This window comes from Lissotriton vulgaris, chromosome 5, assembly GCF_964263255.1.
Source record: "Lissotriton vulgaris chromosome 5, aLisVul1.2, whole genome shotgun sequence".
In the NCBI taxonomy this organism is placed as follows: Eukaryota; Metazoa; Chordata; class Amphibia; order Caudata; family Salamandridae; genus Lissotriton; species Lissotriton vulgaris.
In genome coordinates, this window is record NC_141693.1 from 342396803 (window position 1) to 342424558 (window position 27756).

At 46.0% G+C, this 27756-nt stretch overlaps 1 protein-coding gene across 2 annotated transcripts in view; it reads right to left on the reverse strand.

Moving 5' to 3' along the window:
* The window catches only part of ACOT7 (acyl-CoA thioesterase 7), a 1079233-nt gene extending 1051869 nt beyond the window's left edge, over positions 1 to 27364 (reverse strand). Inside the window, exon 1 of one of the 2 annotated variants that reach the window (XM_086921579.1) lies at positions 27201 to 27364. In XM_086921579.1, coding sequence (XP_086777705.1) covers positions 27201 to 27253 — 53 coding nt within the window. In that variant the 5' untranslated portion in view covers positions 27254 to 27364. The remainder of the gene's footprint in view (positions 1 to 27200) is intronic. The other variant, XM_086921580.1, reaches the window with a different exon arrangement.
* Between the last annotated feature and the right edge of the window lie 392 nt (positions 27365 to 27756).

Here is a 27756-nt window from a genome sequence, read left to right on the forward strand (position 1 = left end):
GAGTGGTGGTGAGTGCAGAGTGGTGAGTGCAGAGTGGTGGTGAGTGCAGAGTGGTGAGTGCAGAGTGGTGAGTGGTGAGTGCAGAGTGGTAGTGAGTGCAGAGTGGTGGTGAGTGCAGAGTGGTGAGTGCAGAGTGGTGAGTGCAGAGTGGTGAGGGCAGAGTGGTGAGGGCAGAGTGGTGAGGGCAGAGTGGTGAGGGCAGAGTGGTGAGGGCAGAGTGGTGGTGAGTGCAGAGTGGTGGTGAGTGCAGAGTGGTGAGTGCAGAGTGGTGGTGAGTGCAGAGTGGTGAGGGCAGAGTGGTGAGTGCAGAGTGGTGAGGGCAGAGTGGTGAGGGCAGAGTGGTGAGTGCAGAGTGGTGAGTGCAGAGTGGTGAGTGTGCAGAGTGGTGAGTGCAGAGTGGTGAGTGTGCAGAGTGGTGAGTGTGCAGAGTGGTGAGTGTGCAGAGTGGTGAGTGTGCAGAGTGGTGAGTGTGCAGAGTAGTGAGTGTGCAGAGTAGTGAGTGTGCAGAGTAGTGAGTGTGCAGAGTAGTGAGTGTGCAGCGTAGTGAGTGTGCAGAGTGAGTGTGCAGAGCAGTGAGTGCAGAGCATTGTGTGCTGTTGAGTGCAGAGTGCTGTGCATTGGCAATGTTAATGACAATGCCCATTTATTTTTGATTTAAAGAAAAAAAATGTCATGAGCAATGCCAATAGCTCTACCTTTAATGATGCCGAGACCATTGCATTGCAAATGCTTGTATTTTTTTGGGGTTGTATTTGCTTACCTAGAAAGAAATGTTTGAATACTGAACAAATTACTCTCTTTATCATAATTCCTATCTGTTCAATACCATCAATACCCCTTACCCTTCCTGGAGGAAATTCCCCATCTATGTAATGTTGACTCTACTGACTGTGTTTATTTAGTATATCTGCTCTTTGTGATTGTGCATAGGGCTAAAACAGACCCATTCACAGTTGCTCTTCCACAGGTATTACTGTACCTCAGCATCTGAAATACATTCATTGTTTGTATGAATCAATTACAAGCTGGCTAATTGTTTGCAGTATCCAAAACTATCTGCTCGTGGAGTGACCTTGTCTGACGTCTAGAAAGGGTATTGTCTTCTTTGCTGCTGCTCAGGCAATGTATCGGGAAATAAGACGGAATATAGCATAATGCACCCTTGCCTTCAACTAGTGACTATAAATGAGGTGCGCAAGAAAAATCAGATAAACCCTCTTCAGACTGGTAAAATGATGTTAACACCTTGTGCATGCCTCCACAGTGCACATAGATATTTGCACTTTAATATTCCGGCTCTGCCACTAAAGCTTTCCTGGACCCTTCTAAGAAACAAAATGCCTTAACCAACAGTAACAGACTTCATTCCAAATAATTTAGTTGGTTGTCTCATTATTACAACTACAATGAAGGTGTATGAAAACTGTCCTTTCTAATACTGTAGGTCACCCCCACTGTAGATCATAACCACTCTTAGGCCAAGGTGCATGGTATTTAGAAAGTAGGGCATGTATATTTAGGTTTGGGGAACAGAGTTTACAACGCAACTTTTACCATGCAGTACCTTTACCACGCAACTTTTACAACGCACGTCGTTACAACGACTTGCGCTGGGGGGCGCTGTAGGATAGGGAATAGTTTAATTTACTATGCAAAACCTTCCCTACTATCCACGGGGACTAAAGTTGGAATAGTAAATTAAACTATTCACTATCCAGCGCCCCCAACGCAAGTCGTTGTAACGACTTGCGTTGTAAAACCTGCGTGGTAAAGGCATGCGTTGTAAAAGCATGCGTAGTAATGACATACATCCTTTAGGTTTTACATGTCCTGTCAGTGAAAAACTCCTAAAGTTGTTTTTCACTGTAGGATGACTATCACTCCCTTAGACTAACAATGGGTTACCTTATTACGCTTAACAAAAGAGAACTTCAGTTTCAGACCAAATAATGAAATGCTCTTTCCACTCAAATCAACAGTAATTTAAAGTCATCTTTAATGGTAAAGTCAAATTTAAGTTACTATTCTGAAAATGCCAATTTTAGAAAGATTGTATTTTTCTGCCTATAGCAATGGCGCCTTTTTGCCAGTGCCCAGGGTAACATGCACACAACTAAATTGTAAATTGTTGTGTCTTGTAAAGCGCACTGCTACCCGGAGGCCTCGTAGCGCTATAGACCGCTGGGGAACCCGTCCTGGCTTTCCCTGTGAGATAGTCCCTCCTGGGGGTCTCCAAGGTGAAACCAGGCATCCCCGGCGTTTGTGTGGGGCCGTTGTGGAGATGAGGCAAGCTAATGCCCAGAGTTGCCGAGTGTGCTCCCTGGTCAGAGTAGGCACCGATGCGAGAATTATCAGTCCGCTGATCCTGGTCCAAGACCCTGCCGCGTCGGGAATCGAACCCTGGTCCCGGGCCGTTCTCTGCACTCGGGTCTGCCGCCTCTAACCAGTGAGCCACACCACACCACAACGAAAGGCTCTCCTGTGGTATCCTATTTATTCCTTCAAGACATGGGGACAAAAGGGCTTTGGGTGTAGGACATCATGTTGCTCTCCTGAGCAGGATGACCTGGGGATGGTACTTAGCCCTTTCAGAGCTGCTTTAATGGGTAGCATCAGGGCTGCCCACCCCTTCCTGAATCTATGGGCTATCTAAATTGACACTGACAAATGCAGCTCACAGCTAGGCCTGCCTGCCTGCCATTTGTTACCCTACTAAGTTTGGAGCCAAATCCAGGGTGGGGGGAAGGTTTTACAAAAAGGGAGCATCCCTCTCTACAGGACGGCACTGGGGATTTCTCATCAGAACATTCCTGGACTTGTGGAAGATTCAGAAGAAGGACTACCTTGCTGTCGGAAGAAGGAAGACTGACCTGCTTGCCCTGAACTCGAGCTCCACAGTATTGACTCCCAGGGATGCAAACCTGTGAGGGGGATCGCCAAGCAGCCTCCGCATCAGCCGTGAGATGAACGGCTGGATTCCTTAACTTTCCTTCATTTTCGGCCATGAGGGGCAACTGAACTACATCCCCCAGAGGCACCTGCAATACCGCAGCTGACATCGCGCCAGGTGGCGCAATAAAATCACAGCCGCCATCCAGCAGCGCGGGACGCAAACCTGTTTGAGGGATCACCAAGCAGCCTCCACTGCTGCCGTGAGGTGAACGGCTGGATTCCTTAACTTTCCGCCATTTTCGGCCGTGAGGGCCAACAAAACTACATCCCCCAGAGGCACCTGCACTACCGCAGCTGATATTGCGCCAGGGGGCGAGATAAAACCACAGCGGCCCTCCCGCAGCACGGGACGCGGGCGGGCCCGTCTGCGCCAGTCCGTGGCAGGTAGAGGCTGGGCTGGGCCAGGGCCCTTAATCCTTGTGGCCCGTAGAGGCTGGGCTGGGCCAGAGCCCTTAATCCGTGTGGCCCGTACTGTTGCCCACTAGGGTATGGCATAGTAGACTAACAGCTGACAAGGTACCTGCATGAAATTGTATTTATTATAGTGATTGTGCCCTGCTTTAGCCATAACCGGCCACAACTCTGCATTAATTTTATAGTGATTCGTAGCCCCCGGGCTTCAAGGCTAAGAAGTACTCCTTGTTGTGTCTATCCTGAAGCGGGGGGGGAGATTGTTTTCTTCTGGTACTGTGGGCTATATCAGGTGCTCATTAATATAAGCGCTCCCTGACTAGCTGGAAATGGGTAAAAGGAAACTGGCTGTTGGGGGAGCTCCAGGGACAAATGCTACAGGTTCAGCTAGAACAATAGACTCTTTCCTAACCATATTTAGAAACAACAAGGGACCCAATTAGATTAGAGGGGACCTTTGGGGTAACGTTATTCAGACAACAGTGGTCCCATCTCAAGGGAATACATGAAGAATAAATATAGAACAATCGTAACTATATTGAATTATAGACTTGTCCAGCCGGACAGTGGTCTAATATTTTTACTTCTGAAGAATAGAGTAGAATATTACACAACAGTACACAATGTGGGCCACAAGCCTGTACCGAACCAGACAGACGCCACGATTGAGACGCTATATACGCCCTGAGCCCGGCAACCACGCCGACGGGCTGCCCGCAAGTGCCATTACGCACTAATGACTCCGAGCTGCATCTAATCGGTTCTCGGCATCAGAGGCTTCTAAATATTAGGCATAAGAATTATGTCCTGATGATGATCTGTGTATCTAGTTAACAGATCGAAACGTCGTCGACTCAAATGACACCTTATACAAAACTGTACTGCTATAAATTGATGTAAAGGTGTAAACGATGTTGTGATGTACTATGACATTGTGTAAACTCTAGTACTTCGAACCTCACGCTTGTGCCTACAAGCCCTCTTGTTCCTTTGTCATTAGTGTGTGTCAGTTGCACATTTGTAAGTTCGGTACAGGCTTGTGCCCCACATTGTGTACTGTTGTGTAATATTCTGCTCTATTCTTCAGAAGTAAAAATATTAGACCACTGTCTGGCTGGACAAGTCTATAATTCAATATAGTTACAATTGTGTCTATATTTATTCTTCATGTATTCCCTTGAGATGGGACCACTGTTGTCTTTCCTAACCATGGCAGCAGATGCCCTAACAAAGGAGATAGCCCTAACTGAGAAAAGACTCTCTCTGGAGATGGAGAAAATAGCATTGGGCAACGTTGAGCGTGGTTTAACTCAGGAGAAAAACAGGGTTCCAGCAGAAGAAACATGCTTTTCAATACCCTCAATCACATTGTTGGAAGGTCAAATGGGTGGTCAGGTCTCATTATCTGGACTGTCCCCCAACTACGAGAAAACAAACTGCTGGAAGCAAAGCCCTGAGAAAGTCCCCACGGACTAAAACAATACCGCCACCAGCATCGGTACCGGTTAAGCCAAACCTGGATCTGTTGCTGGATAGCCTCTTCTTGAGACTGGAGACTATGACCAAAGCCTTGATAGTACCAGTACTCGCCAAGTTAGAAGGCGTAAAGTTAAAACTCGACTCCTGTGTTTCTATACATAACAACTGTTCTGAGGGGGCCACATTGGAGCCGGTGGGAGGGGGGCGTTTTATCAAATCACTAATGGCCCGGAATGTACACCCCAGATCGGTAGCACACAAGTAGATCAGGCAACCGGTATTCAATCTCTACTGGGCATGTCTCATCCCAGTACTACAACTACTGATTGTGTGCCACTGAGGGGAGAGGGGGTCGTCGAACCACTGGCAGTTCATCAGGAAGTCCGGGATAGTGTGAAGGAGGATTTGCTACCTACACACGTTAGTTCACAACAAACGGGTAACATCGACAAACAAAGGTACAATTGATCTCCCATCCCAATCAACGCCTTTAGTAGCTGTACTCTTGGGGGTTCCTTCACTTACATCCGGTATTAAGGAAACTTCATTAGATTTGATACATAAGTCCATTCACTGGTGTAATAATAACGTGATAAATGGCCCAAATATTACCCCAGACGTCATCATGGCAAGAAGGGTTGGTTGGATCGGCGAGGGGACTAGGAAAAATACTGAGGAGGATTTTATAATTGTCAATTTCAAGCACTTCACACAAGCAAAAGCATTAATAGATTGTCAACATAAACATGGTACTAAAACCAAAATCTAAATCAAAATCCAAATAGTCTCATTACAAACCTTGTCTCCTCCCAAATATTCCCTAGTAAATAGCGACTGGCAGAGGCCATTTAAGCTGCTCACACGCCCTCAAGAAAGCAACTCAAATACTACACTATCAAATCGTTTTTTACCATTAGCAAACCCGCAAGCACTTGACGCAAATGATTGACTGGCCATGGCAGTAGGAACATCACAGGTTAAGATTTCACTGTCAGAAGCTTATACAGAACAAATAACAGCTGCCCCCATTCCCCAATGTTTGCTGGATAACTCCACTTATTCCACCACTATCCCAGGTACTTTTAACGATGCCTCCATGAAGGTATTGTCTTGGAATATAGCTGGGCTGAAACCAAAGAAGGGGGATATTTTGTGGGTACACTTCCTGCTAAACATCATATAATTGCCCTTCAAGAGACTTGGGAACCCAATGACTGCTTTCATCTCCATGGCTTTATCTCTTTTTGCAAACACACAATTCCGTCTAATATGGGCAGAGCCAAGGGAGGCCTCCTTCTAATGTTCAGTCTCAAACTTTATTATAGGGCAAAACTGATCGATTCCCCATCACCCTATGTGTTAGCAGTGGAACTGTCAGGAAAGAACCTCACCACCTTGTTAGTGGTAAATTTCTATAATTACTTTTCAAGGACCCATGAGACTGAGCATCTCTTGGCCCTAGAAGAACTAGTAAAAAATTATGGGGAAGGCAACCAAGCCTATTATCCTGGACTGCCTGGGATATTTAGTGATAATATGACAAATATCTGGCGCACACATGGCATTAATACACTTCGGGACCTATTCGGCACTCATGGTTTTCTGAGCTTTGAGACACTCCAATTTTTATATAAAACTACAGATACAATGAGATTTAAATATATGCAAGTTCATGATTTTTTTTCTCCGTAAGATGAGAATACGAGAAATATTTGACAACGACATTTGGGATTGCTTTTATTCATTAAAGAATGAGTCTTTAATCAGTAGAACTTATAGATGTCTCATCACGTATATAACCAGTGACTGCTCAAAACTAGCAAAAAAATGGAGTGCTAAGCTAGGGTTTAATATCACCCCACCATGATTATCTCATCGCTCCATAATATTAATCATTTAGTTCAGTCCTCAAGCTTAAGGCTACAGCAATTTAAAACCACTTGCATGCTCTATCACACACCTGAGAGGATTTCTAAATGAGCTAACAACATCTTACTTAGTGACCGAACTAAAGGTCCTAAATGCGGCCTTGGTGCGGCGGATTTGGAACATATGCTGTTCTCTTGCCCTGTTTTATCTGAGTTTTGGTCCGCTTTGGACAAAATTTTGAAATTGGAATTGAGTTCCCCTCCTTCCCTTACAGCATCCTCTGTATTACTTGATATCCATATAACACCTACTTCACAGCAATCTATAGTCACTATTGCACTATCGTGTGCCAAATTAGTGGTTGCACACGCTTGGATCTCTCCTAAATCTCCACATATGATGGAATGGTGGACAATGATCAATGATATATATTCTATGGAATTGGCCTTGGCTAAATTAAGAGGCACTCGTTCTTTAATGAAATGTGATAACATTTGGGGTACATTTATCACTTGAAACGTTTTGGCATTTATTCTGATGAATTTACCTGCAATGCTATTTGTTTTTTTTCTCTGTTTTGTATTTGTTTTTACTGTTTCACTCTGCTATTTTGTCATTCTTCTTCCCTGTTTGCTATGTATTATGTATTATTTAACATGCATTTTATTTTTATTTTTCCTATGTACCGAGTTGTGAATAAAATATAAAAAAAAAAGACAAAGCCAAGAGGTTTGATGTTTCTCGGCCAAGCTATTGGTTTTTGACAATGCTTGTCTGCATATGGGCGCGCAAGCACAGACAAAAGCCTTTAAAATGGATTTTACAGAAAACATTGTTTTTTTCTTTTCCTGCTGTACCCTGGTGACCTGAACAACTACCGTCCAATCACAAACATTCCCACCCTGGCGAAACTTCTGGAGAAATGTGTTCATGAACAACTTTGCAAACACATTGAGCAATTCTGGCTTCTCTACCAATTCCAGTTGGGTTTCCGCAGTGGCCACAGTACCGAAACGGCCTTCACTCAAATCGTAAATGACGCCCTCACTTTACTCGACCAAAATAAAACCTGCTTTTTAATTCTGCTCGATCTCTCATTGGCTTTTGAAACTGTCAAACACGACTATCTTCTTTTCCTACTGGAACTCAAAATGGGACTTTCTGGCACGGTCCTTAAATGGTTTGCATCTTTCTTCGACAACAGAAATCAAAGAGTCAAATCCAACCAATTTCTCTCCAACCCGAGTCCTTGCACACTTGGTGTCCCCCAAGGATCCTCACCCTCCCCACCCTCTTCAACCCATTCCTGGAACCTCAGACTGTAATTCTTAAAACCTCCAACATACAATATCACATGTATGCTGATGAGACCCAACTTTACATGAAAATCTCCTCCACCAAGGACATCATATCGCTCAATAAAACCCTTCTCAAAACCCTCAACTGGCTTACTTCCAACCACCTCAAATAATACGCCCTCAAGACGGAATTTCTTCTCATTGCACCCTCTAGTCAATCCCCCACTGTGTGCAATCTCTTTGTAACCTCGCCGCCCTCACCTGCACTCCTCACATTGTTGACTCCACTAAATCTCTGGGAGTTGTGCTAGACAAAAACCTACACGTGCAAGGACACATCAGATCATTGACCAAAGGAGCGAACTTTCAACTTTGCATCCTAATTAAACTCAAACCATTCCTTCCACATATGTCTAGGCATTGCACAAGGTAAAACCTGATTAATAACAACTATTAAACACAATGCAAAATTACAGAAAGCGTGTTGATACTTCAAAGAATAAGACAAATTCATCCTGCATTTACTTGCACATTTCAGAAACAATCATCAAAGATAATCAAGTAACAACAAAGCGTCTTGTCACTCCTGCCAATAACCAATATAGGTTTGTTTTCATTGCATCACCGACTGGTGCAGTTAGTGAAGACATTATTTGAATAACATCATTTATAATTGTTGTATAAAAAACTTTAGGTAGTAGACTTGCACCATCTGGGTTTAAATTGCAATTCCAGTGTTCATTAAATAATACGGAAGCCCAACCCTGGGTGTGTGTGGCTGTTCACCAATGGTACGTGAAGTGACAGCAGATGTTGTAGAGCTCAGGATAATGTGCTTCATAGCTAAATACTTATAAGGACCCAAAGGCGACACCTTTTGCCTATGCCAATGCTTTTTGTTTTTTATATTTTATTTATCAGGAAGAAGAAGTTCATTACAAAACAATTGACACGATTCTAAATATATGGGCGTTAGCATTAACCTCTTAAGTGCTGCGTCAGGGCGTTGGCCGACGGCAGCATTACCTCCCCAGTGCTGCGCATGACCATTGGACGTCCATTCAGCACTAGTTCCAATGGACAGCGCAGCACTGGGGAGGGATATTTGCGCCGCATCTAAGGTGCTAATACAGCGTTGACATTCGACATCGAAAGCAGCATAAATGAACAGTGAAACCATAAGCTAAAACCATTTCATAAAAGGGGGAGGCGGGGGTTGAGTCTCCCTTACGTACTAACATATGGATGTAAAAAGAATAAGCTTACATATCACAGCTCAATCAGATGCCCTAAGTCATAATACTGAGCTTACACGGACACATCTTCCTGAATTTTAAAGGGTCACAATACTTCGAGCTTACCGCTTTTACAGTTGCTTAACCTGCTTCATTTTGCCTACCCATGACTCAAAGGTGAGAAGCTCGGAGAACTTCCACTTTTGCAAAATTAAAGATTTAGCTACCAAGGTGGAAATAAAAAGCAACTGTTTCTGTCTTAAGGTATTTGGCCATATAAGAAGACATACCAAATAGCACCCTGAGGAGGTCTGGGGTCATACAAGCCTGTCGCTTATGGCTAATCAACTAGAATATTTTAGTCCAAAAGCGAACAAGAGCGGGACAAGTGAAATATATGTGGAGCTAGCCCTGTTTAGCATGTCTGCATCTAAAAAAATGCAGCTGAGTTGGTGGAATACATTTTCTGGATACGGTGAGGAGCATAATACAGCTTCCAATCGGAAAATAAAGTCATCCTTTTGTAATTAGCCCCCAAACAGCTTTATTGTCCATTTTATGATACCATACCCAGGAGCGCTGATCTTTGTTGCATCCTGTGGAGGTGGCAATTTTGGTCAGTGTAGCTGGGACAATCGCTTAGCGCGATTGCTGATGGAGGAAGCGGTACCAGTTGCATATTCTATTGAGTTTGATCACAAAGTATGCTTTGCGGATACCTTCCACAAGTGGGTTGGGTAACTGTTGGTTGTTCCACATGTCGTGATAGATTTGTAAATAGGAGAATGCTAGGTCGGGAGGGAAAGCAGGATCACTGGTAATCATTTGTTGCCAGGATTTTACTGCCCTGGTCATCAAAATGCCTAAAAAAACGCCTTTTCCCAGCCCCTAATAACTCCGATCTCAAAGAGTATTCCTAAAAGAAAGCATTCTCTTATATACATGCAGCAATGGAACTAGGGAAACTGAAATTGATCTTTAAATTTCGTATATCTAAAATCCAAAATGCGCATGAACTTATATCTAGTACGCATGGGTAATTTGCGAATTCCGAGAAAAATCGAAAGGAATATCGACCTCTTTCAACATTTGCTGAAGGTAAAAACAATTTCCTTTGTGGCCGCAGCTCGAATGAGCAAATCGAGAAAGGCTGCTTGATAATACATTCCAATGTGCGGAAGTTTCAGCCCGCCACCCTCTACATTCAACTGTATAGTCGTTAAGAAGGTACGGGCATCGTCCCCTGCCAATTTGTTCGGATGTACTGCTGTTCGAGAAGGCAAACAGCCCTGTGTGTTCGTGGTCAAGAAATACTTTGACAATTTGGTCAGGTTGAGCAACCACTTGATTCTTCACCTCATCAAAGATTGTTTTAATGGTCTTGCTGTTTTGCTTCTTTGGCACACTTTCTTCATAATAGGACTGAAAGCATGTATTCTGGTTGACTAATTCCATGGACATATAGTAATCTTTTAGGCTTTTGGCTCGCTTGTGACACCTTGGCTCTTGAAGCCATGGTGTGAAATGTAGTGTTCGAATGTGACCTGGTCAAGTTCATGTTGTAAGGCTAAGGCCTTTTCTCTCCTCAACTTAGTAACTTGGGCCTTAAAGTAACTTGCCTTGCCCCGAATACAGGCTTTAAAGCCCCCTCACCCATACTGCAAAGGTGTAAACTGTATCTACATTTCTAAGAAAAAATGTATCTATGGCTGGATGCATATTCATGACCCAGCTTTCCTCATTCGCAATGTTTTATCGAGTGACCATCGAGGCCGTTCGTCTTGATGATCATTCAATGACAAGTCTAAAGAAGGAGTTCGATAGTATACCTGATCTCTTTCTGTCCCACTTATGAGATACTCGAAGCAGAGTTTAAAGTGTTTAGAAAAACAAGAATAATCCCTCCCTTGAGGGTGATCAGTCAGCCAGGGGTCAACTAAAGCGAGATGACTACTTAGTTTAGCTAAAAAGTGTGCTGTCTATTACTGTTGAGCATTCTATTCTAATATACTGTTTAATATTGAAGTCCCGTCCCTATTATCAATAATCCATTTAATGTGAGTAAAATGTTATAAACTTCATTAAGGGAGGAAACATTGTCTTCAATTGGGCCAAAGAAACTGACAAGGTGGATAAGCTGTATATGGAGGACACGGCTAACCAGAATCCACATAGACATAGGGCCTCTTAATACCTGTTGAACTTCGCCTGGAAAATCCCACAAGGCCAAGATTGCCAATCCTCTAACTTCTACACTAGTTGACGCATAAAATGCATGTGAAATAAAACTTGGAGTTTTTGGTTGCTTGGCTAAAGCCTTAAGGTTGGTCTCCTGAAGAAATATAATCTGAGCTTTGAATGTCTTAAACCATGCCAGAATGGACCTAAACTTTGCCTGGTTGTTAATGCCATTAGCATGGCAAGATACTACACTGGCGCACCTGAAATTCACAATTAAGGAGCTCATACTAACTTAAGTGACTGTCTCTTTAACCTCCTGGAGTCTTGGCTCACTGGTACCACGCTACACTCGCTCATGCAGGGCGAAAAAGCTTGAGTGGCTTTCTACAATATTGCTGGGGCAGTCCACTAATCGCTCTACTTGACAACACAGGAAGCTTCCAAATGAAGAAAAATGAAGTGACCCTATCACCTCACCCGATCCCACTACCTCAGTTCCTACAACCCCACGCATTCCGAGCTCCCTCAGCAGCAGCAGCTGCCCACCCACCCTTGAGTGCACCCCACCTCTGCCTCCTCCTCCCATTTCCCCTCCCCCTAAGTGAGTGCCTTGACATAACACTTAACAGACTGCAAACAGGGATAATTTAGGACGTCCCATCTGCTGCGTAGCTTTATGGGACTTGTCATGTAGGGCGACATATTGTAAACGCAGAAACTATCAAGCCAAAATATATAGAGTTCGATGCTATTGTACCTTTTGGAGTATTATTTTATAGATTACCTACTCTAGCGCCCCCTCCTCCCGTCTTGGCCTTTTGAATTGAGTGCAACAAAATTGTTCTCTGCTCAGGTCTGGATAAGGTAGAATTACTTGGTAAGAGTGCCCCATCAAATACACAGGGGCCCACTATGACAGATGTACATGGGGAGCGTTTTTGTAATGATACTCCTGTCACAGAGGCCAATAACAAAGTATTGGAACACTTTATATCAGATGCTTGTATTGTGGACCCTGTAAGCTCGCCAAATGGACCCAACCTAGGGGTTTTTGACAGGGCAAGTAGTGATATCAGAGCACAGCGCCCCTTAAAATACTAAGCTGAAATGTGGCTGGTTTTAGATCTAAGGTTGTGCTACCGGAATGACTTCATTTTATTAGGGGTGATCATATTGTTTTGTTTCAAGGAACATGGGACATACTCCCTAAATCTGTGGATGGTTTTCATTGATGCACACTCCACAAGAGACTTGCCTGGTTTCAGGAGGACTACAATGATCACCTCCCCCAACGATTGTGGCATAGTGCCTGATAGACACATGTCGTCAAAGACAGTGGCTAGGTGCGACCACAGTAGGTCTAAGTAGGCCTTGTAAAAAGCAACTATCAAACCATCAGTGCCCAAAGTACTGGCTGCTTTAATGCTGGATAAGGCCAGTGTAATTTCCTCTCTCTCCAGGAGGCACATCGAAAATTCACGGTGCGTGTTCGTTAACCAGGGCAACTTAATATGAGCGAGAAAATACAAGATTTCCTCGTCTGTACCTCCACTACGAGCTGATTAGAACTGCAAGTAATATTGTTTAAATCTTTCAGCAATGTCTATTTCGTCAGTTAGTGTAGTGCCGGCAGCTGATTTTATTTCAGCAATTACAGTTTCTTTTCAGCGCTTTTTCAAGGGTCGGGCCAGCACCACTCCCGGCCGCTCGCCCTCTCCGTAGGTGCGGGCTATGGCATATTTTCCAAGGTGGATTCATGGTATTCCTCTAATTGGGGCTTGAAGACTTTTAGGACATCGTCATACACACGAACCTGGAGGTGCACCTCCAGTCCAGCTAAGCAGAGCAGTAAGCCTCCGGCGTACAGTACGGAAGACACCAGAGTGTTTGGTCATAGTCACTCCACGGACGTAAACTTTACATGCTTCCCATACTACTTGGAAGCTGTCCACGGAACCGATATTGGAGGCCAAAAATGTTTTGATAGCTTGGCTATTTCTGGTTGGCTAAGGCTGACGCCAAAGCTAGGCAGAAACCACCATTCTAGTCAGGGCAAGGGAGTCCCAAGCCAAGATAACCCCTGCTCACCCCCTTGGTAGCTTGGCACGAGCAGACAGGCTAATCCCGGAGGCAATGTGTAAAGCATTTGCGCCAGCACACAACAGCAACAACATCCTAGGCACACCACAAAAGGAACTCCACACAAGGTTATATAACAATAACTTCTGTATTGTCAAAACACATCAGATAGTAATCACACATGTACATTGTGCCAACTGGCACGGGCAATATTCACCAGGGATTATTTACACAGGACAGGGCCACGTGGGCGCCTGTCAGAATCAGCACTTAGTAGAAAATAGAATATAGGATATAAAATCACTGTAGCACAAATTAGCAGATATAAATCACAACCAGTAACTACTGGTAACAGGTAAGTACCACCTACGCAACCCTAAACACCTTAGGAGAATGTCACGCAGGGAACCAGGACCTCACTGGGACCACCTGTACTAGAAAGAACAACCACCTAAGTATCACAATACAATTAGGGATATAAGCAAGAACACATTACACATGATGCATCACAACATTCAGAGGTGTAGGGAAGGAAAACACATGATGCATAAACCAGCACATTCAGAGGTGTAAAATCAAGGAAGACACATGATCCATAAAAACATTCAGAGGTGCCAGAACATAACTCAATAGCGCAAAAACACATTATGCCTAAAAACATTCAGAGGTGTAAGATCAAGGTGCGTAATCATATTAAATGCATTATATTTCCTAGCACCACATCACATTGCGCAAAACTCACATTAGGCAATTACCATCACATAGATAATCACATTGCGCCTAAATAAAATCACATACCAGCCCCCATCTAATAAAGGGACTAAAGAGCCCTGTGTCCAGAATGTCAGGGCGCGCTGCCAATGCAGCGCCAGTCAGGGGTGCGCCACCGGCGCAAAACCTAAACGTTGCAGGTGCCCACTACTTGCTGGGCACCTGGGAACAATCACAAGACCTAAACGGTGCAGCTGCCCACTAATTGCTGGGCAGCTGGGAATCAAAACTGCGACAGGGTCCTCACTGACCCTAGAACAGAACTGCGCCAACTGTTGGAGCCACACAGGCTCTGAAAACACTCGTGCCCACGTTGGAGCCACACAGGCTCTGACATAACACATGCCCCAAACGTTGGAGCCACATAGGCTCTGAAACGGTGCCACATTGCGCAGAATGTTGGAGCCACACAGGCTCTGAAACTGGTGGGGAGAAACACAGCGTGGGAGCCTCGGGGCTCCGACCACCTGACTGTGTCCCTCAAGAGCCTCTCAGGGCTCGCAAGACAATGGCACCTCGAGCCTCGCTGGGCTCATAAATCAAATATGGGCGGGAGCCTCTTGGGGCTCGAAGAACAGAAAATGCCCCCAGAGCCCTTGTGGCTCTAAATCGACAAAGAATGTCCCTTTTCAACATAGGAGCCCCGCTCGGAGGCTTGAACACAAAGATATGCCCCTTGAGCCTTGACCGGCTCTTACGAATATACCACTACAAGCCTCTCGGGGCTCGACAAACAACTGTGGCGTCGTTGGAGTCCTTCTTGGACTCTTGGAACAGTGATGCCCCCGGAGCCTCAACAGGCTCTGCACACTGGAGGGGAGGGGCGGGCACCGGCCATGTGCCCCGACGCCCTCCTCCCCGATACTGCTCACCAGGGCCCCACTCACCAGTTTGGAGGACTCCTCGGACTGCTCCTCTGCTGGCGGTGGGGGCGGCTCTCTCTGCTGGGCATCGGGGCTCTCCATGACACCGGAGCCCTGCCGGCGCCTGCAGCCGTGACTCTTCCTCTCTCGGGGCTCCCTCCGCACACGGGAGCCCCGTCACAGGCCACACCTCTTCTTCTTTTCCCGGGGCTCCCTCCACACACGGGAGCCCCGCAACAGCCCACACTTCTTCCTCGGGCCGGCGGCGGGCGCGAGACTTTCTTAGCAAAAACAGAAGTCCCGCCCGCCGTCAGGCAATAACATCGCCTGAATTCCTGTTTACCGGCGTCCACAATCCCGGTGCTGCGGCAGTGATTTAAACAGCGGAAAATGAGGGGTGGGCACCCTCGTGGAATAAAATAAAAGCAGATACAGGGTGGGCACCCGTTAATTAATTAAACGGGCTGGCACCCTTAAAGTAAAATATAACGCGAATCGGGCACAATGCAGGGTAGGCACCTGCCAATCCAAAGTAGAGCGCCAAAGACTCACTCGGGGGCGCAAAGGGCAGGAGCGCTTCCCTCCTAGGGAAAACAACAGCGCTCTGCCCAGAAATTAGAAATAAAGCGCTCTCAAGGCGCTGGGGGAATAGATAGCACCAACAGGCCCCCCCAGAGATGACCCCTACAGCATGAAGGGTCCCAGCCACACAGGACAGGGCTTCCAGGGCAAAGCAAAGTCTCCCCATCCTCCAGGGACAGGCAGAGGGGTCCCCAAGAGTCCTTCAGGGCATCCAGGGGCTGGGCAGGGCCCAGGGAGGCAAGCCTTCCCCTGAGCCCAAGCAGCAGCACGCCCCTGGCAGGATTCAAGTCAGAAACAAGAACATTTGGAAGGGGACACAGCCCCTTTTTATACAGAGAAATCCTTTGTCTAGCAGGGTGGAGGCAGTGTGAGAACCAGCTAGAACTGGTTATAGGGAATTCCTTTCACTGGACAGGCTAGAGACATCAAACGAACCCCAGGGGGTGGAGCCAGCATTGTGTGGGGAAAACCCAGCCTCATTCAGACCCTCAAACCAGACGTCAATCCACAAGCAGGCCCAGGCTCACTCCTCCCCCTCACATCAGCATGCTAAACACTCCATTCACCACCGGGGCAGACCCTCCCAGACTCTTGGAGCCAGGCTCGTCAGCCAGCCTCAGCCAATCACACGCCAAACACAAATTACACAAATATGCCAACTTCTAGAAGGGGCACTTCTACACAAGACACAATCATGCCGCATATACCATTGCGCAGCATTCAATCTTACGAGTTCGCACATGCCAAACTCGACCCTGCACTCCCCACACATCAGGAACTACCATGGGCATACATATTCCCCATTCATTCCTATGGGAGGGCAGGTCACTCACCACACATACACAGAGAGCTCAAGCACTTTACACTGTACCACAGTAAAAAAGTGCGCTGAGGCCTAAAATCACCAACACCAGGTCACAGAAACAGGCTAGGAAAAAGCAAAAAGTCTCGGGGTGAACCTTCCAAAAAGGCCGGGTCCAACACCCCGGCACCTTGATATGACATATCGTCCATCTCGGTCAGTGGCTATGGGATCAAGCGTGTTGGAGGCCTTGGGTTTAACCCAAGTGAGTACACCTTGAGCGTGTATGGTGAAGCTGGCTGCGTGAATGCAGCCTTGCAAACTCTGCGGGTGAGCATAGGGCTGTTAAGGGGAAGGTGTGTCTCCTGCAGCAGTGCAATATCTACCTCGTGTCTCATCAAGTAAGCTAAGACCTTACACAACTTTCTGTGGTCATTGAGACCTCTCACATTCCATGTGAGCGCACAAAGATTACCTTACGCTGTCGTGCTAGTAGGATCACTGCGTGCTTCCCTGTGAACATCTGTTGTCGACTTATCTGTGCTACTCATCGGGGAACATAACAAGTACCATCATGTTGTGTAAAATGTAGTATCCAGAAAGAGTGTCTATGTTGTGTTCTTTTGGCTGTAAAGACTGGAAACAACGAAAGTATGGAACCTTTATAATGTAGGGTCTGTTTTTTCCTGGCCACTCGCAGCGCTGCGTCTGTCCCGGTAGTTCAGTAGTTTTGCAATTATCGGCCTTGGAGGGGCACCAGGCGACGGGCGTGGGCCTAGGGAGCGGTGATCTCTCGCAACAACAAACATGGGTGAGAAGGTGTCACTGCCGAGGAGCAATACCAGCAACTTTTTGACAAATTGCTCCATGTTGCCAGTCTGAATCGACTCCGGCAGGCCCGTTATTCTCAGGGTGGTACGTCGGGACCTCGCTTCGAGGTCTTCTGCTTTGTCCTGTAACACCTGTATCACCCTACCCAGTTGTTTATGGTCAGTGTCCACCGTTGTCTGTGACTCTTCCACTTCCGTAAGATGGCGCTCCACCATGTCTATCCATTTTGTGTGCTTGTTGAGTCTCTCTGACATTCTGTCCATGCGATAGGAGAGGGAGTCCATCTTAGTGCCCAAGATGGAGAGAGTGTTCTGGAAGCCTTCCTCCATCGCCGTGATCATGAATCTGATGTCACCATCTGGTTTTTCCCGAGGCAAATCCTGCCCATTGTCTACCTCATCTGCGGTCGCTTCTCGCCCCTTGGACTTCCGTTGGTCAAACGTTAGGTTCAGCTGCGTTTTATCAACTCTGCCCATCTTGACCTGCCAGTAGATAATACTGAGGTCCGGGACTCGGTAGCGTGCCGGCAGCAGGCATCATCCAGGTGGGTGTTCCAGTAGCGTGGAGTCGGGGTCAAGCCACCCAAAACTATCCGGGTACTCCGTTAGGTCAGCACAGCTACAATCAAGGCTGCGCCAGTCCCAGCTGCTCGGGGGGCCCAGATCGAGACGGATCAATGTACTCCCTACTTCACTGACACATAAGCTGTGATGAGCCCTTCGCACCACTGCAGATAGAGGCCTCATCAGGTCAACATCTTCCCCAGTACCTAGGTGAGGGGAGGGGGAGGGCGGGGGCATAGTACCTGATGCACTGGTTCTGACAACCGGGGCAGCAGTGCAGAGCAGAATCAGCGGTCCCCCACCATTTTGCCGTCCCTCTGTGTTGCGGGAGCAAGTCAATATTGGTGTCAGCTTCCTCACACCGTCCGGGGACGGCCCTACGACAGGCAGCCAGAAAGCAGATGTTCATTCCAAAGCGGCCCGATAGGTCTTTTGCCGCCGTGATTCAGTCCACCCAAAACGGCAGGCTCCGCTACGCACACAGCGCTGCGCTCAGGTTCACGCGGGCTAGACCCCCTGCTCATCAGGTCACTCGCAGTTTCCAAACCTTGCCTGCAGGCCGAGGGGACTCGGTTGTGAATCCGCTGCACCTCATCACACCACCCGTGCCGAGTCGGCAGCAGCCACGGGTCACAGTAGGAGGAGCGCCTGAGGCTCCCGGAGCGTCTCTTCATGGCCCTAGCTTCTTGACAACCCCTCACAGGAGGACAGCATGGTGCAAAACACTTGGTGCATGCTAAGGCGGGTTACACCATGCAAAAGACCGCCACAGTTATCACGTCCCCGCTGTCTCCACTGGGGCTCCGCACGCCGCAGAGCCGCTTTGCTTCCGGCTGCCAAAGGGTGGTACGGCAGGCCAGGGTTTGAGGCCTGGGCAGCTCGTCGCCCGGCGGAGATCTCCTGTTCAGCCGTCCGGGTGAGTTCAAGTGTCGGAGTCAGTTCTTCGCACTCCAATACTCCACCGGGACCGAAAGCGGCACCAAGGGAGCCGTGATATGTCAGCAGATGCCGGATTATTTTAGGATAGCATGATGATTGTGTAGAGCTCCTCGCTCAAGTGGCCATCTTCTGCGCTGACAAGCTCCGCCACCCACCATTTGCAAGAGTTTAAGCTATTGCATTGCAATAGCTTAAACTCTTGTTAATGCAAGACATATTGCATTGCAAATGCTTGTTTAAATAAGTGCACTAGGCTAGTTGTGATAGAGTGATGATCTGATGACAGCAGACTGATGATATACTGATATTATCCGTGATCTTCAGTGCTGATGTAAATGAAACATGACTGTGACTGATACACGGTCTATCTGTAAAATAGTAGAATTTGTTTGTAAAAAATACAGTGCTTAAAGCAAGTCCATGCTTTTTATCCCATAATATACATAGCTTTATATAACCACCTGGAGGGCAGACGATATACAGTGGATAAGCATAACATATATAAACAAATTATCTTGAGGCAGTGAATAATAGGTACATCTCAACATTAGAAAGCAGAATCTTGCCATTCAGGATTGCAATCGATGAACCTGAAGGTTGTAAAGATCTCTTCAACTGGTCCATTATTTTCAGGGGTGTGGAATTTAGTAAAATATCTAGTTGTCCACCGGACAGAAAGCTTCATAAATCTGCTTGTCCTGTAACAAAATCCTTGTGTCCCTTTGGTGCCATATAGTGCCCCATCAAATAATGGTACCAATCTCATTATAGAAGAGCTCTGACAATAGCCACTCTATTTTTGTCAGGCTCTTAGTATAGACAGATTTGAATACTAGCAAATCCCTTATTTTGCATCCTTTAAGCAGATCTACATGCTGGGGTTGGAGGTAGCAGTAAGCAATATTTACAGGTTTAGAATGCTCTTTCGAGTCTATGCAAACCTACTAAGTTGCATGTTTTGAGGGCTTTAACCAGCTCTTCTTTAATCCTTTCCAATACTGAGAAAGATTGGAAATGTACTCCTGACAGTAGTAACATTTCTTTGAGGTCTGGGAAAAATGTGGTTAGACGAAAAATGAACTTGTAAACACTCAACAGATTTTCGAAGTGGCAAAACTACACATTCATATTTGCTCAGGTGAAAGTGCAATTCACAAATATTTTCTAGGAATACGGCTTCCTGGCCTACTTAAGGAAATTCATGTAAATTCATGAAAGACGTAAATCTGAATTAATGCAACGACATACATCATTGTGCACTTTTGTGACTTTCTTTAACAATTGAGCTTTAACCAAGAACTTTTATGTTATCGAAAATGCTATCTCTATCGGCTGGCTTCACTGTGTGTAACAGCATTCTGCTCTTTTACAAGGAGAATATCGGCACAAAAAGTAGTTTTGTTCAGGGCCAGGAACTACTGAGGCAACGTGGGCTTTTTGAGGACAAAAACTGGCATTCTGTTTTTCCATTCAACCGTCCGCCCACCCATATCTAAACCTACCCAACCATCTCCAGACCTATACATCCATCTAATGCAGCCACCCACCGATCCTTTTTCTCACCCATCCACCCACCCTTTCACTCCTGTCATCCACCCTCCCTTTTACTCATCCACCCATTTATCCATCCTTGAGCTCCACATCCATCCTTCCACTCATCCATCTTTTCGTTCACTAACCCATCCACCCTATAACCCATCCATCCACTCTTTCCTTCATCACACCCGTCGTCCATCCACCATCCCTGTCACTCATCCATCCTTGCACCCATCCTTTCATTTATTCATCCATCCATCTAGCCAGACACACTTACACTCTCTCATCCAAACACCCTTTCACCAACAAATCCATCTATCCTTTTATTCACTCACCCGCTCTTTCACATTACTTATCAGCCTTTGTCTGCTGAGTTGTAGACAGAAGAGGCCCATTAAGGGCTGCACCCCCACTGTAGCTGCTACAATGGGGGGTTTGTGACAGCCCTCCCCAACCCTATCCTTCCATCGCCAAATCTATCCATCAAACTCATCCATTCCTTCCTTTCATTCATCTCTCCATCATCCATCCTTTCACTCACCCATCCATCCTTTCGCTCATACATCCACACTTTAATCCCATCATCCTCCTTTTCACTCAGATATCCATCCACATTTGCACTCATCTTCCATCCATCCTTTCACTCATTCATCGTTTCACCCAATTCATCCTCCTTTTTACTTATATATCCAGCTTCCCTTTCAGCCATCTCGCCAATCTGTCCTTTTGCTCATCCATCCACCCTTTCACCCCCCTCCATCCACCCTTTCACTCATCAGCCTTTTCCCTCCACTATCCACCCATCAATCTATCCATCCACTTAGCCATTCATCAACCGTTCCACCCAGTCACACACTTATCCATCCATCCACCCACCCACCTATCCTCCATCCATCCATCCACCCATCCATCTACTCTCGCTCAGCCATCAATCCACCATTTCATTCAACCATCCATCCTTTCACTCATCCATCCTCGTTCACCCCATACATTCACCCTTGCATTAATCCTTCTATCCTTTCACTCACCCTTTCTTACATCAATTCTTTCAATAATTAATCCATGCATCTATCCACCCACCCTTTAACTCACTCACCCTTTCACATTAATTATTAGCCTTTCTCTGTGAACCTGCAGATGAGACGCCTATCAAGAACCCAACAGCTGCAGTAGCTGCTACAACTGCGTGTTTACGATGCCCCCTGGAGAAGGCACACAGAGAGACAAAGTGCACGTACAGAAATAGGTGTGGGCCTGAGGCCTGCATGAAAGCCCCATGGGGAAAGTAAGGAGATGTAATGTACGCCCTGGATGATGTAAGATATGAGAAGCCAAGAGAAGGGGGTCAGGGCTGTCAGAGATGGCGGTGGAGGGGGGTTAGCAGGTATAGGCACCGGGTAAAACATAAGGTGTATAGGAAAGGCAAAGTGCAAAGGGGGGGGGGGGTGCACGAGCTGCATGAGAAGGGAAAACAAGGTGCTTTACAGTAGTCATTGGAGGTGAGGATGTGGAGGAATCTTGGAGCCGTAAGAGGCCCAAGGGTGAAGCACAGAATAAAAGGCAGGGATCACAAGTTCAAGTCAGAGCAGGGGCCAAGAGGCAGAAAAGGCAGTCTCATATATGCCAGTGTTGCGGGTGCTATGGAGCTGCAGAAGCTGGATGTTTGTCTCATGCTCAAAGTAAATGAAAGGACCAAGAGGGGACCCACAAGCCACACAAGAGCCTGATAGTGCTGTGGATGTACATGCTGGGGTCTGAGGTAGCTGCAACTTTGAGCTTTGCACTCCATCATGTTCTTCTGCTCTGGGGAATGTGAAAGTGCAGGCCCTAGCTTTTGCATTTGTCCTTTAAGTGCCAATAAACTGCTCAGAGCTACTTATTAACAGGATGTGACCAACAGAGTTCAACAGCTGTGTATCGGATTACTGTAGGACTTTCTACTTGTCCTTCGGACGAAATGGAAATTAAAACCTCTTGCCCTTGTAAAAAATCTGATGTCTCGGCGTCGGGAGATATGAATTACCCACCCCTGCTTTTATACGTTGTTTTAACAGAAATGGGGGTCTTTCAACTGTCCATTTCAATGTTTTGGGTAGAATTTATTGTGTTCACATAACTTTTAAGTTTCATATTTACATGAATTGCTCAACCAGTCCAGAAATGTTCTTTGAATTCTGGGCTTTGTGGTTCTGATTTAACAAGACTACACATAAGGAATTGGGTGGTAAGTGTGTTCTCCACATTAAGTTATATTAGTTTTCCAAGATTAATATCCATTCTTCCCAGATCATAAAATGGTGGACAGAGACATTTTTGTTTGCAGTGCAGTTCCTTTATTTTTATTTTCATTCATAGAACAAGGACAGCCGGCACATGTTTCGCCCCCTCTTGGCGATTTGCGCCGGGGCTTTCTCAAGGCTAAGTTGGCTAAGTCACGTAGACAAGTGTCGTTTCCATATGTTTAACAATATCTCAAGTACGAAAATATAATTCTTCAAGTTTAAAACAATTTCTTTCTAAGAGTCCAACGCTGCTCAGGTCCACTGGAGGGGAAATTCAGCAGGGTCCTCGGATTCTGTGCAGCCGCCGCCGGTGCGGGCTACAGCGGGAGCAGCTGTTCCAGGAGCGTCAGCGCGGGAGGGCGTGGCGCGGTGACGTCACCTCGGAGCCAGCGTGGCGTCGCGAGCACCGGCGCGCGCACAGGCAAAGCCCCCTCTGTCACACTGGAATTCCAGTGTGACAGAGGGGGCTTTGCTTTGTTTTAAACTTGAAGAATTATATTTTCGTACTTGAGATATTGTTAAACATATGGAAACGACACTTGTCTACATGACTTAGCCAACTTAGCCTTGAGAAAGCCCCGGCGCAAATCGCCAAGAGGGGGCGAAACATGTGTCGGCTGTCCTTGTTCTATGAATGAAAATAAAAATAAAGGAACTGCACTGCAAACAAAAATGTCTCTGTCCACCATTTTATGATCTGAGAAGAATGGATATTAATCTTGGAAAACTAATATAACTTAATGTGGAGAACACACTTACCACTTTTCAAAACTGTTTCTTCAATTGAAGCTCAAGAGGTCCAGAGCTTCGAGTGTGTCTCCACCCACCTATCAACATTACTTATTCAAGTGTTGTTCAAGCCTTAAAATCCCTGGACCTTTGCTACCCCACTCACATAAGGAATTGGGTAACTTGATGGTTTTGAATTATTTAACTAGCACTATCAGAATGCTGATGCTAAACTACCAGTGGACAATACAACGCAGGGGTAGGAAAGAGAAGTATTGCTGATTAGGCTTCACCATGCAATACTCTCACAAGAACATGTGTTTAGAATTTCAGAGTATCAACATGGGCAATAAGTAATTGACACAACTCGAAAGAAATCAGATAACAATTTGTAAATATAAAGCAGATGTTTATATACATTTAGAAACCAAAACGAAGTCAATTGGATACGTATAACCAGAGAATCAGTGCAAAATAGTACTGCAAAACATTATCACTGCGGTCAACGGGAAAAAGCACTAGTGACAATCGGTCACATGCAGGTCGAGTTGCCTGGAACCAAAGAAGGGTAAAGGTGATGCGGGTCCTAGGACCAAGCCATGATAGTCAGTTTGATTTTACCTGGCTCGAGAAACCCGGGTGAACAGCTGTCCTTGGTGCTGAAGCAGGAGCAGCAGTAAAACTAGTTTTACCACTTACACAGGGTTGGTGGTGAACCAAGTGCAAAAAGTCGACAACAAAGCCACTGCTGACATTGGATGAAGGTTTTGCAGTGTTCCCTTCAGGTGCAGCATCAGGTAAAGGCGGTGGTTGGTGGACTGGCGACCAACAAGCCTTGACAGAGGTAAGGTCAACAGAAAGTTATTTCAACATCCGGCAGTCCCGGTCTAAATGGTAGCTGCCAGAAACTTGCTGGAGGTTAAGACTACATTTCCCACCATGCGCTGGACCATCTACTTTTGGGTGATCCCACAGAGTGCCCAAAGGCCAGCGATTCTTTGGTTCCGGCATGTTGTTTTTACTGCAGTGTGCAGGGGACTAGTGCCACAAGTCCAGGGGAGTCTGGAGTTGTCTTCGGCTCTCAAAGCGGTCCCTCTGTATGGGAGAACAGATCTTTGGTCCAGGACGTCTCACAGTCCTGCTGTTCCAAGAAGGTTGCCAAAGGTGAATAATATCACGCCTATAGTTTGTGCAGCTCCTGATGTCGCAGGCTCTGGTCTCTTCTTGAGTCCTTTTTTGCAAGTCAGATCAGAACTGAGGTTCTGGAGTCAGGGATGGCCCTTAATTCCTAGACTTAGGGGTGTCGGACAAGTGGCCTATAGGCCTATGGGCTACTAACCCCAGCAGCGAATCTGTCCCTGAGGTGACCACATCTGAGGGGGAAGGTGGGTGGTATCACCTTTTCTACCCAGAACTCTCTATACTGCCAGTTTTAACAATGACAGTAACCTCTCTTAACTGTACAAACCAGGTAGTCCACATTAGAGGTGTGGCTATACTTCTGGGGGTATTCACATCCTGCATACCTAATTTTACCACCTGCCTGGGTGCAAATGTGCCTAGGGTCAGGGGGATGGAAGTTTCCTCCTTTAGGAATTAGCCTGGTAGCATATCACAGGCGATGAAAGCTTTGAAGCTCGCTGCCTTGATGTGCCACTTCACGATCCATCCTGTCAAGGACGAAGTTGTGACCTTCTTTCCATCCAGGCCATCGTTTCTGACTCCTGGAAGAGTTCACGAATCTGGGCAGGGGGTCAGATTCCTGTCTTGTCACAGCAGCTGTAGGCTGGCAGCCAGAGCACAAGAAAGGCTGGGGCTCCCCTGTGAGCAAACTCTAATGTAGCCACCTGGGTGCATGCCCCATTTTCCTTGACATTAGATTTGTGTCAGGGGTGATGAGGCACATTGTTTGCTACCAAACATGACATATTTTGGCAGTACCATAATGGAGCTGGTGACCTTGAGATTGCCCAGGTGCCAGCCCATGTTATCCTATGGACCACTGGAGAGAGAACTGGTCTGAGAAGAAGGCTCCAGTTCATTTGTTGGAGTCGTAATCATCAGCATGAGAGCAAAAAGTATGGGTGGCCATACAAAAAGAGCACTTTCCTATAGCAGGGATGTAAACTATTGGAGCTATGAAGATGCCAACATACAGGGAGGATGATAATGCACAACACAAAGCAGAATGCAGCAGCAATCACATCTGGCCGATTGGTTCAATGTCACATGCTAATCCATTATTTTAAGCTGCAGCCACGCTGCATGTGAACACGTTAAAACCAATATTAACAATGTCAAAAGTGTTACTTCCAGTCCCAGAATGCGAACAACTGTTTCCTAAAGAGCCAGAACTGGCATCTTTAGTCGCACACAAGACACAACATGAGGCCACAAGAGAGATAAGCCTTTCCTTCTTTAGCCACTCAAGTGATGTACATGACTTTGTGCCCTTAACTGGTAAACCCTAAAATGGCACAGACCGAAGCAAATACCTAGCAACAATAAAGCGTCACCTTTATGCAGTACCCTACACTGTCACCCATTTTTCCTCCGCCCTTCCTACCGACCGACACACGCCACACCAGCTCTTAAGGTTCTAATGCGGATATGACGTCAATATGCATTTTTCAGGGTCACAATAAAAAGGGGTACCTAAAATTATATGTGTCCGACTCTTTAAATGAAGGTCACTCAAGATAAATGCACTCCTATCCAATCCTCGCATTTTACCTATGCTTGTGCAATCATAACTAAAACTGGTACGTTTTCTTTTTATTTCCGCATTCCAAGTCGTATCTCATACGTACATCGCATAACTTACAATATTAAAACATCTATTTTTTCTAATACAGGGAACGTGTGTGAAATATATATACTCTCTCTCTCTCTATCTATAGATAGAGAGAGGGAGAGAGAGAGAGAGAGAGAGGCAAGGAGTGTCTTGCGCTTTCCATGGAGGTGAGCCAAGGAGGATGGTTGAGACGTGAGTGCCATAGGAAGTGCCATTCATATCATGCACAATCATGCCGCTCCCTCCTACAAACACTGACTTTTGCTGCAGGTGACGTGTTCACTATCAGCAGCGCCATCTCTGTCGGCACGAGCCTTTCCTCACTGACGCCAAGTACACGTTCCCCTTTTGGGACATGTTAAAAAAAATCCAGCACAGCCAGGTTTATCAATTCTTACGTACTATAGGGCCATTTCTTTTTGTTTTTAATGGTGACTGCAGCCAGAGCACTCTCAAGTCCGCAAAGCAGAATTCTGCAATCTGCAACATGTCAAACACATTAACTAAAGCAGAAATAGAAAGAACCCAGCGTGCGTCTTCGGAGGACCGGTCACCCATGTGAGAGCACGGCGGCCATAGCGAAACAGCGATTTTCCGAGAAAGGCAGAAATTCTGCGGGAAACGCAGCATCTGTCTTAATAATTTTAATACACGAAAGTATAAGGTAGTCAGAGTTATAGCCTACTTGCGCTACCGAATAATAAAGCCTACTTGTTATTTTTAAGCAAGTATTTGTCGGAATGTATTATACTACTAATTTATAAATGAACATATGCATTCTTACAAAACATTTACTTACAAATCTGTATTACACATACTCTTTTACCTAGAACACCCGACTGCCTTACATTCAAACGCCACTCCAATATGGCGGACGAGGATCCAAACCACTGTATCCTTAGAATGCGGAGCATAGTCCAACCGTGGCCCATTTGACAAGTCGGTCGTCCCGTACCCCGTGTGTGGAGACGGTGAAAAGAACAGAAGTACAGAAGAGACCTTACCGGCTAATCTGAATGGCGGAAGAAGAGGGGGCCATTGCCTTTCCCTGGGACATTCTTCAGAGGAACGAAACGAGATACGGGAGCTGCTGATGAGACGCGAGGAGGTCGTTCCTTAGTGGCTGCTGGGAGAGATGCTGATACTAGCAGCAGCAAAAAGGGAGGGAAGCAGAACTCACCTGCTCCGCAAAAAACTACTGTCAGCACTCCCAGCAGTCCTGTCAAAAAACTGCACCAGTGGGTTACATCTTCTCAAGAAAGAAAAATAATGCAAAAGTCAACACTACGAAATAAAATGTTGTCAAAGGAATCCTATACCACCATGAAGTGGATGAATACATATATCAGTTAGTGTCAGTTTACCACTAACCTTAAACCTGTAAAACCATGAAATATCGGGTTAAAAATGTGACTTATTGCATTTAATATGACTGACAAAATTCTGTTTTTAAAATTTATTAATTCCAGGAAAAAAAATGTTTTCAGTGTGCATGAAATGTTGCATAACCTACGTATTTCTGCCGTCCTGAAATTTATCTAAAAGTTAGAAAGAACCAAG